The sequence below is a fragment of the Uncinocarpus reesii genome, genomic scaffold (assembly GCF_000003515.1).
Source record: "Uncinocarpus reesii 1704 scaffold_5 genomic scaffold, whole genome shotgun sequence".
NCBI classification, from domain to species: Eukaryota; Fungi; Ascomycota; class Eurotiomycetes; order Onygenales; family Onygenaceae; genus Uncinocarpus; species Uncinocarpus reesii.
Genome location: NW_003052496.1, coordinates 1,183,178 through 1,199,137, shown reverse-complemented (window position 1 = coordinate 1,199,137; position 15,960 = coordinate 1,183,178). Strand labels below are relative to the sequence as shown.

The window sequence follows — 15,960 nt, the reverse complement described above, 5'->3', positions numbered from 1 at the left end:
ATGTTCCTTTTCTCAAGATTATATGGAGTCTGTCAACTGTTTTGAATACCGGTTTGTGATCAGCATAAATTATCTATATATGATGCTTTTTTGTTTGAGTCGGCAGTCGCCAAAAATTATGTCATAAAGGATGAAATGGTTTGAATGAGTGGAGATGCGGTCAGGTTATATACAATCTCTAAAGGCATGAGGTCATGGTTGTTTCAGATTGGAGTTATAGGTTGACGATAATGTTTGTTTATGTTTTCAGGAGTCTGGCTCGAGCAGCTTTGAAGATAGCCCGTAATGATATTGATACTTGGGCAATGGGTATAGAATGGCTCAACTGCAGTCTCAAACAGATCTTATATGGCGGTGTCTTACAATCTTAGTCAAGAGGTTCGCGCCAAGACTCAGGAAGCAGCGATGACGTCGATGGATGATGGAGCTGGCCAGGATTCGCTGCAAAGCCGGGAATGGCGAAAGTGATATAAGGCGCGAGATCAGTTGCCTCGATGTACTTTTCAATTCAATTCACCTCGAATATCCAAGTGCACCCGTCGATAATCATCGTTTGACTGCTCAATTGACTCCCCAAACAAGAAACGTGTGAGCCTCTCCCCATTGCGTTCAGATCCCAAGTGTCGCCTGTAATAGATCTAACTGTGGCACTGATTAGACCCATCTGTCCATTCATCATGTCTTTTCTCAGCCGCGCCGCTCCAGTTACCCGCCTCTCCATTGCTCCTGCACGATCAGCCGTCTACGCAGCGTCGAGGCCGGCACTCTTCTCCACTACCCCCCAACGAGCCGATAAGGGACCTATCGACGCCACAAAAGATACCCTCAAGAAGGCCGATAGGATAGTATCCAATGCTGCTGTGAAAGGAATAGAGAAAGGCGGTATGTACTTCTTGTGAAACCATAGCCGGGGGGATGGGATGGCTCGATCGATTCAAGTGCTAACGTTGGGCTTTGACGGGGGAAATAGAGCAGGCTGGTCATAAAATCAAGGAAACTTTTGGCCACGGTGCCGCAAAGGCTGAACATGAGGGGAAGAAGGCTGCTGCCAAGGGCAAAGAAACCGCCCAGCAGGCAAAGGAGAAAACCATTGATTTAGGAGAGCAGGCCCGAGAGGAGGCAGAGGAGTTGTCCGGGAAAGCATAGGTCCCTTCAGAATCTCGTTCGATAGGATTTTGGCTCAAAGTTGAAAGCATTTTTTTTTGATTGCATATTTTCCCGCTGTTATTTGATGTTCGAACTTTCTTCTCTTTTGTTTTGTCTCTCGCCTAAGTTTGAAATGAAGTCATGATGTATCATATGTATCCTGCAATTTCACACATTCCAATGTCAAAGAATGGCGTCGACGTCGGACAGAATTTGATAATTGACGAGTTTCACCATTCCGCTCAGTCCGTTGGTGGAAGCATAAGCACGTACTCCCTCGTACTGAGTCCAAACTTCAAAACATCTTTGTCCATAAGTTCCATATATCGACCTGGGGGGACAGTGTCTCCGTTCACGGTCGACCCATTAGCGCTCTCCAAATCAATCAAGTACGGCCTGACCCGCCCGTTCTTATCGCCGAATTCGTTCCGCTTTTCAACATATCGGAATTGAAGAGCGGCATGTTGCTTGGAGCAACTTGGGTGGTCAATAGGTAGATCCGCCACCATTCTTTCTCTCCCAATAAGCCAGCAGCTGCGTCCACCCAGCTCAAGTGTCTCCAGTAAATCATCTCCCTTGAAAACATATAACCTCCACGCATCTTTCGGCGGGGGCTTTCGCGCCTCTGGCGGCTCATGATACTTCAAAACGACGCTCCCTTCACCGACCGTGACTGTGTTTGTTTCTGCAGCTAAACGGCCCGTGTTTGCAAAATTCGGCTTTTCTTTGTCCGCAGCTGGGGTGGACGTCTCTGAGAGCTCTCCGGGGGTCTTGGAGAAGGCATCTTTTTGGGACGGGAGGGGTCTTTTCGATCGTCTAGAGGAAGGAGAAGCACTTCGGGAAGGAGAGGGCGATTTCCGACGCCGTGAGTGTCGAGCTCGAGGTGATCGGTCGGAGTCACGGCTAACAGGCTGGCGGTCCCTAGAGGCTTTGCGATGTCTGCGGGATGAATGCTCATAGGGGCTTCGCGACCTACTGCGGTGTCGGTAAGATCTACGGTCCTTCCGGTCGCTAGAGTATTTTTCGCGATCCGAATTCGAGGCTGACCGCTCTGTTCGGTTTCTATCACGCTCGTCCGCATGGCGCCTTGTAGAGCCATCGTGTTTGGTTCGTTCTCTCCCTATACGGGATTCACTTTCACGCGGATAAAAGGGCGACCTGCGCCGCCGGCTGCGGGATGGATCATCATCAGATCTGGGCATTTTTGCGGGAAAGCCACAAGTCAGCCGCCTGTCAGAGAGGAATCTTCTCTCCTCAACACAAGTGATACTTGCAGTTCAGTGGATGTATCTAAATAGCCACGTGACTGTGTACGGCTGTAATATTACTTACGGACCTGGGGCTTGAAAACATTAGCGCACATTTGTCTTACATAAGCACATGGCTGAATCATCGGCGACCATTCACTAATATATCCATTTCCCGGGAAAGAGGGGCGCTTTCGACTTTTGGCTGCGAATTTGATGGATGCACAACGGTGTCCAGCTCTCTTAAACTGATCGGTATCAATGGTTGCGCCATTGGTATCGAACTCAGGCATGTAGCTATGTTCAAGAAGCCATCTCTCCTCTGTTCCTGTTGTGGCGGCTTCCAGCTGCTGAACCCCCAATCCTCCGTTTCGCCGCACTCCACAGCCTCCTCCCGACGACGCATCAGGCTCTTTGAGTCCCCTAGGCGCTTCGCTCATGTTCAGAACACGAATTCTATAGGACCCGGAGACGATTTTTCCTGGCCAACGTCTCCCAACTTCTCTCCCTATGAGGTATTTAAACAAGACCAGTCCGCTCCCTACTCCAAACAGCGTTTCTACGAACTCGTCAAGCTTTATCACCCCGATCGACCATGCAATGGACATCCTTTGTGCAAAGATCTACCCGAGTCACTGCGGATGCACAGGTATCGAATCATAGTGGCAGCCCACGAACTCCTTTCCGACCCAGTCAAGCGCGCGGCGTATGACAAGTACAAAGACGGCTGGCACCATCGACATGAACTCTTCGGCATCCATGCCAAACAGGATTTCCGTCAATCAGCCGTTCGAGAAGCCTATCCTGGAGCCAGGAAACCCGGGGACGAGATTTTCAGAAATGCAACCTGGGAAGACTGGCAGCAGTATTATGACAAGCGCGATGGGCGGCCAAAGCAAGCTCAGACTGTTTCCCATAGTACGTTTGCCTCGTTTCTGCTTCTCTTAGCGCTCTTCGGTGGTGTCGGCCAGGCAATCACGGTCGGAAAATACTCGTCGTTTGTACAGGATCGAGTGAAGGATGTGGATAGTAAATGTGGCAAGTTTCTTGATAGCCGCAGGCAGAATAATAAGGAACAGATGAATTCTCGGGATGCAAGGATTCAGAAATTTCTGATGGACCGCGATCCGTCGGGGTATGGATTAAAGGAAGACGAGGAGGAGACCTACCGACGGCTTCTTGGTGCCCATCGCACCACTGATGTCATGAACAATATCGACTCTATGAGAGAAAAGCGTGGATAAACCGGGTATTATGGCAGCAGTCTGCGGAGTGCAATTGGATTTTGGCATTTTTGGCGAATACGGCGAATGGGGGATCTCCGCTCTTGAAAACACTCCTTGGCCGTCATGTATATGAAATAGAGATGGCTGTTGAATGAACGGATACGGCTTCATGTAAATATTCCTTTTCGAACTCCACGATGGATTTGATTGTATGTGGAAGCAAACAGCAACGAGATACTCCGTACTGAGATGATTGAATCGAATGACGTGCAGCAAGAGTGCAGAGATTGGCGACTCGGCTCCGTGATAACAAAGAAACAATGCCCCAGAATGTGCTGTCATCGCGCATAAGCTTTTTACAAGGGTCACTTCCATATCATATCTTGGGCACAGGCACCCTAGAACCCATGTTCTCCCTCTTCCGCTCTAGTTATCCCAAAGCCAGTCCGCAACCGATGTTTTGAGGGCGATTCGTCTGGTTTGCACTGTTTGCATGTAGTTTTAAGCGCGCGGGATTGCATAAAAATGGGCACAATTAGAGTTTAGCATGCTGTGCCTCGGCTTTGGAAGCAGCCAGTTTAGCCTATTCGGGTAAGCCGGTTTAGATACAGCCAATAAGCGTCGTTTATTCTTGCGGTGAGTGGGTCCCGTTAAGCTTGAAATCGAAATGCGGAAGGCGAGCACATGCGGACATCTTGAAGAGGAAGGCGTGCGGCGTCGTCGTTCTGTTCCGCCAGCATTACTTAAGCACTGGCGTGAGACAGGCTGCACGCTTCCTGGAGAGATAACTACATTCTTTTTACCCCCTCGATACACGAGGACTTGTCAAACGGCAAAATGGAGCGGAATATCAGCTTTGCCCTCGTGCGGCAGCTCGTCGAACGCGTCCCTCTCGTGCTCAAAACCGCCGCCCTGAATATCCTTCGCCTCTCTCCCGCAGGAGGCAAGCAGGATCTCCGGCTGGAAGTCACTGTTGGGTTTATTCGATCGTTTTTGAACTTTCGGTCCTCGGCTCTGCAGGTGCAAAAGAGGAGTATGCGAGATCCCGGGAAGAAAGGGTACATGTGGACATCTGCCGTGACAATGCCAAAACCGCCCGAAGACAACGTGCGCCAGTCGCTATTAGAGGCGATTGAGCACTATCTGGAAGGCTCGGAGACGTACGACGTGCCGGCGGTGTGTAACGTGGAAGCAGAGTGGAACGGGTACCGGAAGGGCGCCCATGCCAAAACCCCGCTGCCAGATCTTTCTGAGGCGGCAAAGTATGAGAGGTTGATGGAAGATGTGGACGAGGACTTGACGATTCTCTATTTCCATGGTGGTGCCTACCAGTACGTGAATACTCCCTGAACGTGATTTTGGAAATCTGGTGTACTGATGGACGCGATCTTCTTCCAGCATGATGGATCCATGTACGCATCGTGGCGTGACGACCAAGCTGGCAAAACTAACGGGTGGCCGTTGTTTCTCCGTTCGGTATCGATTGGCGCCTCAAAACCCGTTCCCTGCCGCGTTGTTGGATGCATTGATCGCATACCTATCCCTCCTCTCGCCCCCTGAAGGTGCTCTCCATGACCCCGTCCCTGCGCACAAAATCGTCATAGCAGGGGACTCTGCCGGCGCAGGTCTCTCTCTCGCGCTTATCCAAACCCTCCTGACTCTCCGCCGATTGCATCCTCAACACACCATTCGTTTCCATGGCAAAGATGTTCTCATCGAACTCCCTGCCGGACTCGCTCTGTCTAGCCCATATTGCGACATCACGCGCTCACTCCCGTCGACCTTCCGTAACGCTAAATACGACTACATAATTCCTCCTCCCCAAACTCCCGGATCGTTATATACACCATATCCGTTCCCTGCTGATGCAACCTGGCCCGTTACTCCGCCGCGCGTTGAATTCTATGCCAACGCCAACATGTTCACGCACCCTCTCATCTCGCCTGTGGCCGCTCCCAAGGACATTTGGAAAGACATGCCACCGATCTACATGCACATGGGGGAGGAATCTCTCGAGGACGAGGGCTTGTACCTCGCGCGCAATATTCACCGTGTGGGAGGCACCGTCGTGTTAGAGCGTTTTGAAGCCAAACCGCACTGCTTTGCACTCATCATGCCGACCACCAAGGTCGCAAAAATGTGCTTCCGGACCTGGGCTCAGTTCTGTACCAATGCGGTTAAAGGTGAGGTGCAGAGGACGGGAAAGGCGACGTTCTTCGATCACACGATGCAGCATGTCGAGAAGCGGGATTTGGATACACTGGGTGATTTGAGCGAGGAGGAAGTGCAGAAGAGGATATTGGAGGGGAAGAATTGGAGGATGGAGGGTGAGGCTGCCCTGGTGCGGGAATGGAAAGAGTGTCAAGAGAAGGCGAAGCTGTGAGATTGAGTTGAATAATGGGAGAATGATACGGGAGTTTGAGGGCGCTCGCGGGTGACTAGACCAGAGGCTCACTCATGGTTCGGACGGGTTTTAGCAAGGTGTAGGGTATGTTCGGATCGTGAGCCTTTTCTACTTTGATATATGTGGGAGTTGTGTTTATTTCCTTTTTCCTTTTACCACGGTTAATACACCTTAGCTACAATTTTTTTCATGAGTTGACAGAAGATCTCCTTACTCGGTAAATGCCCAAGTTTTGCATTCCAGTGTCCGCCCTTGAGGAAGCTGGCTCGCTCGCCACACGCCATTGCTATGATATAAATCTAATATAGAGTACGCCATAGTCCATATCCAATATACCTAGAATCCAAAATCAAGTATCTGCAAAGCGAAGCTTCTCTTCAGCTAACTACATGATGATGTCCCCATCCATACTCAGATTCAAATCTGCCTCCGCGACCATAGCAGGATCCCACCTGACATCTGGCGCAGGCTGCCGCCGGAAAAACTCCGGATAGACATTATGATTATACCGCTGTATCCAATTCTCCCCGTACCACTGGTCGCCATACATCCAATCGTCGTAAAACGGATCCCACACGCCCAGCGACACCCCGACATATCGCACGCAGGCGAACAGGGCGTCGCGCACGGGCACCCATATCGCCGAGAGGTGAAGCCAGCGCCATATGCTGTGTGGGATTGCGATGGGCCACTCGGGGTCGCGGGATGCCATGTAGCGAGGTTTGTTGCCGAAGGAGGGGTGGTAGCGGTAGGTTTCGATGAGGGCTTCGAGGACTTGCCATATAAATATGACTATGAGGGACCAGCCTAGTCTAGTCAGCTGGCGTCGTCTGGTGTCTGGGTGACGGCGCCAGAGTCGGGGGATTGGAACGGCGATGTATCGCATGCCGTCGCCGGAAAGACCGCATGATTCGCATACCCCGTCTTTGTGGGTGTGAGATGCCCTCTTCTTGGAGGAATCTTGGGGATTGCGGGTGGCGAGAAGGGCGGCTTCCTTTATAGCCTTGTCTTCCAGGCTGACGAGGCCGGCTTTGGCCTCGTTGATATTTTGAACGAGGGATTGAAGTTTCGAGTTTAATCGGTCGATTAAAGCCTCTTCACCTTCATCCACTGGCCTGACTGCTTTTAGAGTATTAGTACTAATGTTTCCGGTCTTTTTCGGGAACTTCGTATCGGAAATACTCGTCGAGGTATCTTCTAGAAGGTCTTGAAGTGATTCAATGGTAGTCTCTCCGAGGGCAAACTCGTTGTTCCCAGCTCTTACGCTTTCGATCACAGCAGCCAGTGCGCTTTTTGGTAAATCCGGTTTCTCAAGTATTACTGGGGGGTTTCGTTTTGGTTGCACCTTTTTCGGGGTAGGCTCTTTTCTTTCTTCTACCGGTTCAACTGCTTGGGTTTTGGAATCTTTCACTTGCGGAGGTATGGGTGGCTTCGGCTTTTCTTCCGGAGGCCCAACAGGTTGTTTTGGTAAAGGGGTATCAACCCAGGCACCTGTGACTACTGGTGTTTTCGGGTTGAGCGGCGGATTGGTACCGGTTTTTGATTCCGGTGTATTGACTAGACTTGGGCTTTCCTTTCGCGTGAGCCTTCGTAGAAGATCCTGAGAGTCTTCTTTGCTGAACACCCGCGGCCTTTCATAGTTGTTATTCCTGTACACCACGATGGGAGACTCCTTTGCCATATCACTAGGATGCGTCTGCTGTTCTTGTTGCTTTGGGGGAGAACGCTCCGCGGCCCCCGAGAAAGCAGGCTGGTTCAACGGCTCCGCGTTATAAGTTTTTTGATATTGCGACGCGCTTCGAACAGGCGGACTATCAGATATTTGCAAAGATCGAGCTGTAAAATCAAATGCGTCATTCTCCCAGTCAAGAGACAGCTGCTGCTCTTCCACATCAGCCATGTAATCATTTTGCGTTTCGCGCTTAGTTCGATTTAGCCAGTCATTTGTGGCCCTACCACGCGTTCCCCATGGCTTCGGAATATTCAGTGGAGGATTCCTCCCTTCATCGATCGCCTCTTCCTGCGCCTCTTCGTGCTGAACCTCCTCGTCTCGACGCAGTAGATTCTCAGTGGATAAAGCCGCTCTGGAACCTATTTTCGCCTTGCTGAATATTGGCTGATCTCCACCTCGTACGCGTTGCAGGCGTTTTTCATCCTTCTCGCGCTGCTCTAACCTTCTTCTCAAATCTTCATCCGTGATCTCGTCTAGGTTACTGAGTCCGGAGTCATACGCATCCTCTCTGTAATCTAGCGCCCTCATATCGTGGTGACGAGCACCTGGACTCGGCGAAAAATTTTGTAACTGTTCAACCCACTCTCGTCGTGGCAGGGTATCGAATTCGGTTTGGTTCTCGTGCCTTGCTAGACCATCCGTGCTCTGATTCCGTCGGTTTGTGTCCCGCGATTCACCCTGCGGACTGGGAATGCGAGGCGAAGGAGAAGTCGCAGAGCGGTTTCTTTCCTTCCCTTCTGTTGTATATCTCCGCGCGGTCTTTTTAGAATTATCCGACGCGTCTGGAGGGCCGGCAGTTGCCTTGAACGCTCCCGTAAGTGTTCGCGTATTGGTAAAGGGAATCCGGGATTTTTCGCCATTTTTGGGGGTTAAAGTAGGTATTCGAGAAGTAAACGAGTCGTTTCTGAGGTGTGAAGATCGGTTTGCGCGAGGAGACGGCTTGTTCTCTGCGTTGCGGTCGCTCAGCCCCCGTTGATGTCGGTCGAGGTTAGACATCGCTCTGGCGCAGGGAGATTATAACAGTTTCATAGCAGCATCATAAGCGTCTGTCAAATATAGCACAAACTCCAAAACACCCTTTCACGCCCTGTTGAATCGCCGGAAGTCCAGTGGCAGATCAGCTTTGGCTTGTGTGTTGAAGCTCAACATCGCGACAACTGATATTGTCCGAAAGGGGCTTAGCGTGGAGATTTTGGGCTTGTGAGGCCGTTCGCTATAAATAAACAAAGATGAACAGCACCAAAGCAATCAACTGGTGACACTTGCAGCAGTGCAGTCAGTCTGGCCTAAATTAGCTATTTGCAGCTATCAGTGAAGCTATCACACTTGTTTACAACATCCGCATTGCGTGCGCTGCCTAGTTCCGCCAACTGCCACCAAGCAGGCTGACAAGACATACACACTCACTCGAGATTGAAATATTCCCGACATCCACAATGCGTGTCTGAAAACCTCTACGATCCCTAAAAGCACCTTACTGCGCAAGCCTCAAACACCTCCCACAACCATGGCGAAGCTCGCCAAACGAGCACCGCCCAAAAAGCTATCGACCACCATCCCAGCGGACGCCGAATCCCCCGCCGCGTTCACCCAAGCTCCCTCTTCCCTATCCGATTTCCTCGCAGACTTCTCCCCAACCGGCGTCTACCTAATCCACATCGACCGCCACCCCCAATCCGAAAAGCGCCAAATCTTCATCCTCCCCCTCATCCTCAACCTCCTCATCCTCGCCCTCGTCCTCTACAGAATATACACCGGCATCCACACATACCCCGACATCCTCGCCGCCATCCTCGGCCACGATAGCCCCGCCCGGATCGATCCCAAGACCGCAAGCTGGGCCCTGATCTCCACCACCCTTGCCCGCCGAACCGTGACGTTCCTATTCGACTACCTCCTCATCACGCTATTTCTACCCTGGCCAGTCCGCTTCCTGTCTGGACCGGCACGCTGGCGATGGGAGATTGGGTTCCAGCGCGCGGAAATCATCGTGCGCAAGAGTCGCGACTGGAGCGAAGCGCTGGGTCGAACGTGGATCCGCGACGACGAGGAGACGATGAAGGAGCGTGTGATACCGGCGATTACGCCCCTGAGGCTTCGGAAGACGGGGTATTTGCTCATCGATGCAGATTGGGATCTGGATTTTGCGGCGATGACGCGCGCGCATCGGGATCTGAAGGCGGGGAGGATACGGTTGGATGATTTTGAAACGGCGGTGGTGGTCCACGGTGGTGGGAATAAAGGCTGGCTGATCTGGCGGCCGGAAGATGTGCGTGGGTCGTCGGGGCAGGGCGCCAATTCGTCCGTGGAGCTCTCGCCCTCGGAGCGAGATAGGATCGTGGCGTTTCAAGAGAAGCTTGCGTCTATGGGGAAGGAAGATCTGTTTTACCGCTGGGTAGAGATAATACAGTTTGAGAGCACGCAGCCGGGCGGGTTCACGCCTGAGAGGCAGCAAAGAGCCATGGCTGACACGAAGAAGCTGTTTGAGAGCCGTGATGTGGATTTTGAAAAGTTTTGGGCTGATGTTGGGGGAATGCAAGGTGTATCGATATGAACATGGTCGGGAGAGGAGGAAGTGCATATAGAACCGTGTATTTTGTACTCCTCGAATTTTCAATACACATATGTCTGCAGAGTAGCCACTTCACGGCTCAAGTTTCAAAAAGAGATTCGTGACCATCTTCGGTCAAAGTCAAGAAGCGTTAAATCAGAAAACATGCCTGCACACGCAGGGGGTAATCAACTAGACTTTTTACGCAAATTTTCAACAACCTGATTCAATAATTTAAACAGCCCCAGCGGGTTGGAAAATAACCATTCGACGACGTATATTCTGTCTTTTGTGTGGAGAGTTTCTTCTCAACTGTGGTTCAAAGGAGAAAGGGGTATATGCAGTTTGAAAAAGGGGCGTCGGCGTCAGACATGAAGACATAGGACCCAAAAATGCAACAAGCGCTAAAACAACCTAAATGACGGACTCCAAAACATAGAATAGCAAATCAAACCAAAGGCATGCTAGGTACTATGAACATATATCTGCGAAGCAAGGTTAATGTGATTTGGGGGCAATACATGCCATTTTCCTAGAGTATGTAGATAGCTAGATTGTGCATGGCTGGTTGATTGACTTTAAACCGATGATGTGCTGAGACTGCGAGCTTTTTGTTCATGTGGATAGATTGCCTGGCTGGATCGCCGCCGGAACTGGTCGGCGATGCTCACCAGAATGGCGCACCATGTCATAGGGCTCGGATTGCAGTGAAGCAAAAGATAAATCACGGATAGGTGGTCAGACTTGACAATTAACAGCGGGCCGTCTCTCTTAACGTGGACGAGAGTGTTTTATCAGGCCCTCGATGACACGCATGAAACCATCCGTCTCTGCAGAAAACCGTCAGTGGAAAATCCACATGCCAAAATGGACAATTTTTGACATACCGCGTTCTGAAAGAAACGTAAGGACATGGTCTCCACGGCTGGATATTTGCGGAGTATACTCTTCCGAGTCGATAAATGTCATCCGCTGCATTTCTGAGATATAAACTACTTTCGGCCCAACCTTTTGAATCCACCCCTTTTTTCGAAAATAGGGGTGTATAAACGCGCTCCAGATAGGCACTCTGATAGAAGCGATATCAGCCAAAGATGTTCACGCAAGCAACGAAGCTACTTCCGGGACATACCGTTCCAATTCGCCGTCAGACACTGACGCCTGAAGCCGCACAGATTTCGACTCATGGTCCTTCAATATCTGAAGAGTGTGGAGGAAGTTGTCGTCTTGGATATCGCTGCAGAGGTTTGGGTTAGGTCATGCAAAAAGCTCCTCTGAAATTCGAGCTTTAGGTGATGTACGTACCCGCCAAAGAGCTGTAGCTCGCCGCGCAATTCATGGTCCGTGATTTTCGTAACCGGATGACTTGAATCTTGTCCACGCAGCGCTAGGAAAGTGCAAAAGAAAAGAACCATCTCTGCGCGGTCACTGATTAGCAACCAACCCCCGCAAGTATCGGACAGAAACTAAAAGGCGCAACATACTCTCTATGGAGCTAAACTGAAGATTTGCCCACATTATCAAATCGTCCTCATCCTCAGGATCTTTTCTGCAAAGCTGAAGGCAGGAGCCGTTACGATATATTTGTAGCGACGTAATAGGCGTTGTGGAATAAACGGTGCGGGTCTTAGAAGTCCGGACTCTGCATAGGACCCTAGTTCTATGGTCACGGTCTCTTATGTAGAAAATCATCGACAACTGTGGTTTGCCGGGGAATGAACTAGTTTAAAAAGTAAGTATTTTGACGGAAAATCTTTTGTTGAGAGATTTCTTCGCGGCATACAGCTGAAACAAATCATCGTATTCTGCATCCAGATGCTCCCTTGCATTCGGCATGGAGTGACCGTAGCATTTGGTGCTATGAAACTATCAGTCAGCTCAAGTCCGGCCACAAAAGTGAAAAAAGCAAAAACTAAATACCTACATGTCTCCAGTTATAGTCAACGGGGTTGACGACTTCATTTGCATTCCAAATAGTTTCACAGACCAATGCCTAACTCCATTTACGAAGTTGTACGACGAAGACGATAGCGAGCTCGCAGTTTCGGCGTTGACAGATACCGGGCTGGGATGGGAGGAGATCGGGCTGCCCTCCGAAAATGAGGGTGATATCGGCGGTGGTGCCGATGGCGAAGGCCTCTCGCGCTCCCATGAGCCGCGCTGGGTCATCTCCGCGGCCTTTCGTGCATGTCGGGAATGTCTTCTCGCGTCAGGGGTTCGAGGGCGGCTGGCAGATGGTGGTTTGGGAGGTTGGGGAGGGGGCGGAGGTGGCTGCTGGTGCTGCTGTTGCGGTTGCGGTTGCGGTTGCGGTTGCTGTTGATGTTGAAAGTGTGGGTGGAGAGGAAAAAGTGGGTGAGTATGTTGTTGCTGCTGTTGTTGTTGTTGGTGCTGCTGCTGCTGCTGTTGTTGCTGTCGTTTCCGTTTGTCCATAGTTTCCGCATACCGTTTGTCCTGAGCGACGCGAAGCGGAGCAAGGGCTTTCCGGATGGTGGCCATCATCGCCTGATCTGATTTCTCACTACATGTTGGCATACCGGTTAGTACTCGTGACCCAAGGGGAGAGAGGGCTGCATTCCCGCAGAAACCAAAATAAAAGAACAATTGCAATAGATAAAAAGACTAAAAATCAATTGACAAGAAAGAAAACTCGCTTTTGTACAATGGCTTTCATCTCCTCCAACATCTGCTTGTAATATTGTAGTCGCAGCAGCAACGTATAGCCCGACTGGAAATAGAAGAGATTCCAGAGAAAGTCCCACGTCTGATCGTAGTCTACGGGTCCCGCGGCGTTCATCCGCTGAAACAAATCCATGAAATCCCCGATGGTATGCCGCAGACTGGCTCGCGCGACCATCTCCAGGTCGCCATCGATCAAGTCGAACAGCGGGGAGAGTTTGAGCGTGTCCAGCGTCCTGAGAGCGGAACTGATGGCATACAGCTCGGAGACCACGCTGGCGATGTCGGCGGAGCGGGTGGCCACTTTGTCGATGAAATGGGCGAGGGGCATCGCGATCCCCTCCGTGGCCCTGGCAAGGTCTACCAGACTCATGATGGCGGGTTCGACCTATTTACGCATGATAGACGAAAAGAAGAGGGTAACCGGGAGGTAGAATGAATGAAATGAACGAGCAAACTGCGGGGGGGTTCGCAGTGCAGACAGGAGGGTTTCGTGTGCTCAGACTTGCGGGAACAGAGAGGGCATCGCAACAAGTCCTTCACCAAAGTGTCATCGCAGCGGAAGAGCTGAACGACAGAAAAGACCCATGACCCGCATTCGTCTCCGCTCAACAGGGAACGAGGGTGCGAAAGAATCGGTGAGAGAAAGAGAGAAAAAGACAGAGAGAGACGGGCGGGAGACGAGAGACTCCTCACCCAAAGCACGCCAATGCGGGTCGGTTGGCTGTCTCGCATTAGTTCGCTCGTTTCTCCAGAGCGAAAATGCAACGATGACTTGTCCATGCGGCTCAGTTGGGCTGATCCTCGTCGTAGCGACGGCCAATGGGCCCAGAGGGCACAGCGGCTAAGCGCCAGAAGGGCCTTTATTTTTAGCCAGCTCATCGCCGAAAAAGAAAATAAAAAAGCGACCGATTTGTCATCGTGAAGGAATTGAAAAGGTTCTCCATCTGGTCTCCATGTTTTCGTCGATGCCGTTCAGTGTTGGGAAAGACTGTCTTGCTAACTATTGCTACGCCCTTGGATATAAGACCAGGCCATCACCCATCACCCCCTCCCAGGGAGCTGATGCACACGCCGCGTCCCACATGGCGAGCAGCACACGACATTCCGGACTCTCCGCCCAATTTCACAGCACCACGACAGACCAACACTGGAGCAGGAAACATGTGCGAGCCGCGAGCTGGGAGCAGAGAACAACATTCCCCGTTCTTCGCAGTTGACGTGGACAAATGATAGAGACTGCTGCGCTGAGATAAGCTGGCAGGCCTGCATCGTTGCTCCATTGGCCGCAGATGCACTGTTTTGGCAGAAGAGGACAATCTCTCGTCCTGATGCCAGCGTGTCGTTGAAAACAGCTATTTAAGTTTGACCACCTTCCCACGTATACATGTCCAGGATCTCGAAAACGGAGACAGATTGGGAGGAGCAACGAATCGAGGCCGCAATGACCGCATATCGCTCATGTACAACATGGGTTGGTTCGTACGACAGCTTCTGTGCTGGTTGCAATTAACGAACCTCGACCTCACCGCTGACGGTGAACTTGCCCTCTACCCCCCGGGCGAAAGCGTACCACTTGACAGGCTAGACGGCGTCCATGATCCGGCGCTCGTGACTTATGCTGCGAATCGTGGCAGATCTCAAATGAAGCTATTGATAATCCGGTAAACCTTTCATTCCCACTGACCTGCAAACATGAAATAGATAACATGTGGAAAGTTCACGGAGGAAACGAAGAGCAAAAACATATATAACCATCGTCAATACCGTCCCATATAAGCTTTGAAAACACGCAGGAAAGAAATGACACAGATGCGCAAGACAAGAAACGCCGTCACAAGCCTAGATCAAACTTCATCCTTCCGATATCTAAGGCGGATTCTTCGTCCTCCTCCGGAGCTTGCTGTGATGGGGGTTAGCATAGAAAAGGGGACGGAAGGCCACAGTGCGTCTTACATTATAACTAGCCTTCTCATCCTCATAGCGCTTCTTGTCCGCGGCAGCCTTTTCTTCGTAGGGAGCACGTTGCTTGTCGCTCAGTGCCTTCCAGCGTTCTCCAAGGAGTTTACCGACTTGGCCTACAGCAAGTGTGTTAGGTATATTTCGCAACCAGGCCGATCCAAGAGTCATACCGAAGGAAATGCCAGGGTTTTCCTCGCGAACATTCTCACGCTGCTCGTTGGCGAAGAACATATAGGCGGAGAGACCACGCTTTGGCGCGTTGGGGTCTGGGAATAGATGACTGGCGTTAGAATGGCCATGGCTTCCCGAGGATCAAAGGGCTGGTGTCCATACCCTTCTTCTTCTTGTCGCGACGACCTTTGGCGGCCTGTCTAGTGGTCTTCTCCTTGGGCATATCGGCTAGTTCTCAACTGCGTTGGGGAGTTGTTAGCTCTAGCTTCCGAGCCAGTGCCCTCAGCAATTGACAGCGGAGTCGCGTCAAAAAAGGGGTGAAAAATCGAGAACTGAAATGGCTCCAGGAGGAAAAGGCCGGAAGAGCACAAAAACAGAACAACGCGCGTAAAAGGGTGCGTTGTTGTGGGTGTGAGGTGGAAGGGGGGTTTGGTGGTGGTCAAGCTGGTGTTCGCGTTGACCCCCAAACACACGCCCGCAAAGGTGGCAAGGGCAAAAAAGAGACGTCCACCACCCGGAATCAAGGTCGCGACACTTGATTCTCACAGTGGTGACGGCGGCGACGGTGCCCATGCATATAGCACCGGTGTAGCAGCCGACAGATGCGATGGGGACATGATGGAATGGAATATCAGAGTAAACAGAGAGTGAGCGCAAAGGAAAACAAACGAGGCAAAGGGGATGAAGCCGGCGAGCAAGAGAGTTGAGGCAATTGAGAGATTGCAAATGGAGAGGAAAGGTGTTGGAATTGAAAATGTGAGAGAAAAGCAAAATAAAGGGGAGGTCGACTTACAGTACTTTTTGGAAAATTGTATGGGGGAATTTATTAGGTGGAGGGGGATTGA

General features: G+C 51.1%; 8 protein-coding genes across 8 annotated transcripts; 4 read left to right on the top strand and 4 right to left on the bottom strand.

Moving 5' to 3' along the window:
- Positions 1-677: 677 nt before the first annotated feature.
- UREG_07434 (uncharacterized protein) lies at positions 678-1,146 on the top strand (the record flags this gene model as incomplete). Its single annotated transcript, XM_002582615.1, has 2 exons — positions 678-882; positions 971-1,146. 2 exons carry the CDS (start codon positions 678-680, stop codon positions 1,144-1,146), a joined length of 381 nt encoding a protein of 126 aa, XP_002582661.1.
- Positions 1,147-1,388: 242 nt separating this feature from the next.
- UREG_07433 (uncharacterized protein) lies at positions 1,389-2,348 on the bottom strand (the record flags this gene model as incomplete). Its single annotated transcript, XM_002582614.1, has 1 exon — positions 1,389-2,348. The coding sequence occupies one exon, from the start codon at positions 2,346-2,348 to the stop codon at positions 1,389-1,391; it is 960 nt and encodes a 319-aa protein (XP_002582660.1).
- A 344-nt stretch (positions 2,349-2,692) lies between these two features.
- On the top strand, positions 2,693-3,637 carry UREG_07432 (uncharacterized protein; the record flags this gene model as incomplete). The annotated part of the gene is made up of 1 exon (XM_002582613.1): positions 2,693-3,637. One exon carries the CDS (start codon positions 2,693-2,695, stop codon positions 3,635-3,637), a length of 945 nt encoding a protein of 314 aa, XP_002582659.1.
- Positions 3,638-4,456: 819 nt separating this feature from the next.
- On the top strand, positions 4,457-6,002 carry UREG_07431 (uncharacterized protein; the record flags this gene model as incomplete). The annotated part of the gene is made up of 2 exons (XM_002582612.1): positions 4,457-4,950; positions 5,018-6,002. The coding sequence occupies 2 exons, from the start codon at positions 4,457-4,459 to the stop codon at positions 6,000-6,002; spliced, it is 1,479 nt and encodes a 492-aa protein (XP_002582658.1).
- Positions 6,003-6,815: 813 nt separating this feature from the next.
- On the bottom strand, positions 6,816-8,751 carry UREG_07430 (uncharacterized protein; the record flags this gene model as incomplete). The annotated part of the gene is made up of 2 exons (XM_002582611.1): positions 6,816-6,830; positions 6,943-8,751. The coding sequence occupies 2 exons, from the start codon at positions 8,749-8,751 to the stop codon at positions 6,816-6,818; spliced, it is 1,824 nt and encodes a 607-aa protein (XP_002582657.1).
- A 511-nt stretch (positions 8,752-9,262) lies between these two features.
- Positions 9,263-10,309, top strand: UREG_07429 (uncharacterized protein; the record flags this gene model as incomplete). The annotated part of the gene is made up of 1 exon (XM_002582610.1): positions 9,263-10,309. The coding sequence occupies one exon, from the start codon at positions 9,263-9,265 to the stop codon at positions 10,307-10,309; it is 1,047 nt and encodes a 348-aa protein (XP_002582656.1).
- Positions 10,310-11,077: 768 nt separating this feature from the next.
- Positions 11,078-13,355, bottom strand: UREG_07428 (uncharacterized protein; the record flags this gene model as incomplete). The annotated part of the gene is made up of 7 exons (XM_002582609.1): positions 11,078-11,136; positions 11,194-11,375; positions 11,439-11,543; positions 11,612-11,723; positions 11,791-12,026; positions 12,231-12,824; positions 13,066-13,355. 7 exons carry the CDS (start codon positions 13,353-13,355, stop codon positions 11,078-11,080), a joined length of 1,578 nt encoding a protein of 525 aa, XP_002582655.1.
- A 1,461-nt stretch (positions 13,356-14,816) lies between these two features.
- UREG_07427 (nonhistone chromosomal protein 6A) lies at positions 14,817-15,338 on the bottom strand (the record flags this gene model as incomplete). The annotated part of the gene is made up of 4 exons (XM_002582608.1): positions 14,817-14,885; positions 14,939-15,060; positions 15,115-15,210; positions 15,278-15,338. The coding sequence occupies 4 exons, from the start codon at positions 15,336-15,338 to the stop codon at positions 14,817-14,819; spliced, it is 348 nt and encodes a 115-aa protein (XP_002582654.1).
- Between the last annotated feature and the right edge of the window lie 622 nt (positions 15,339-15,960).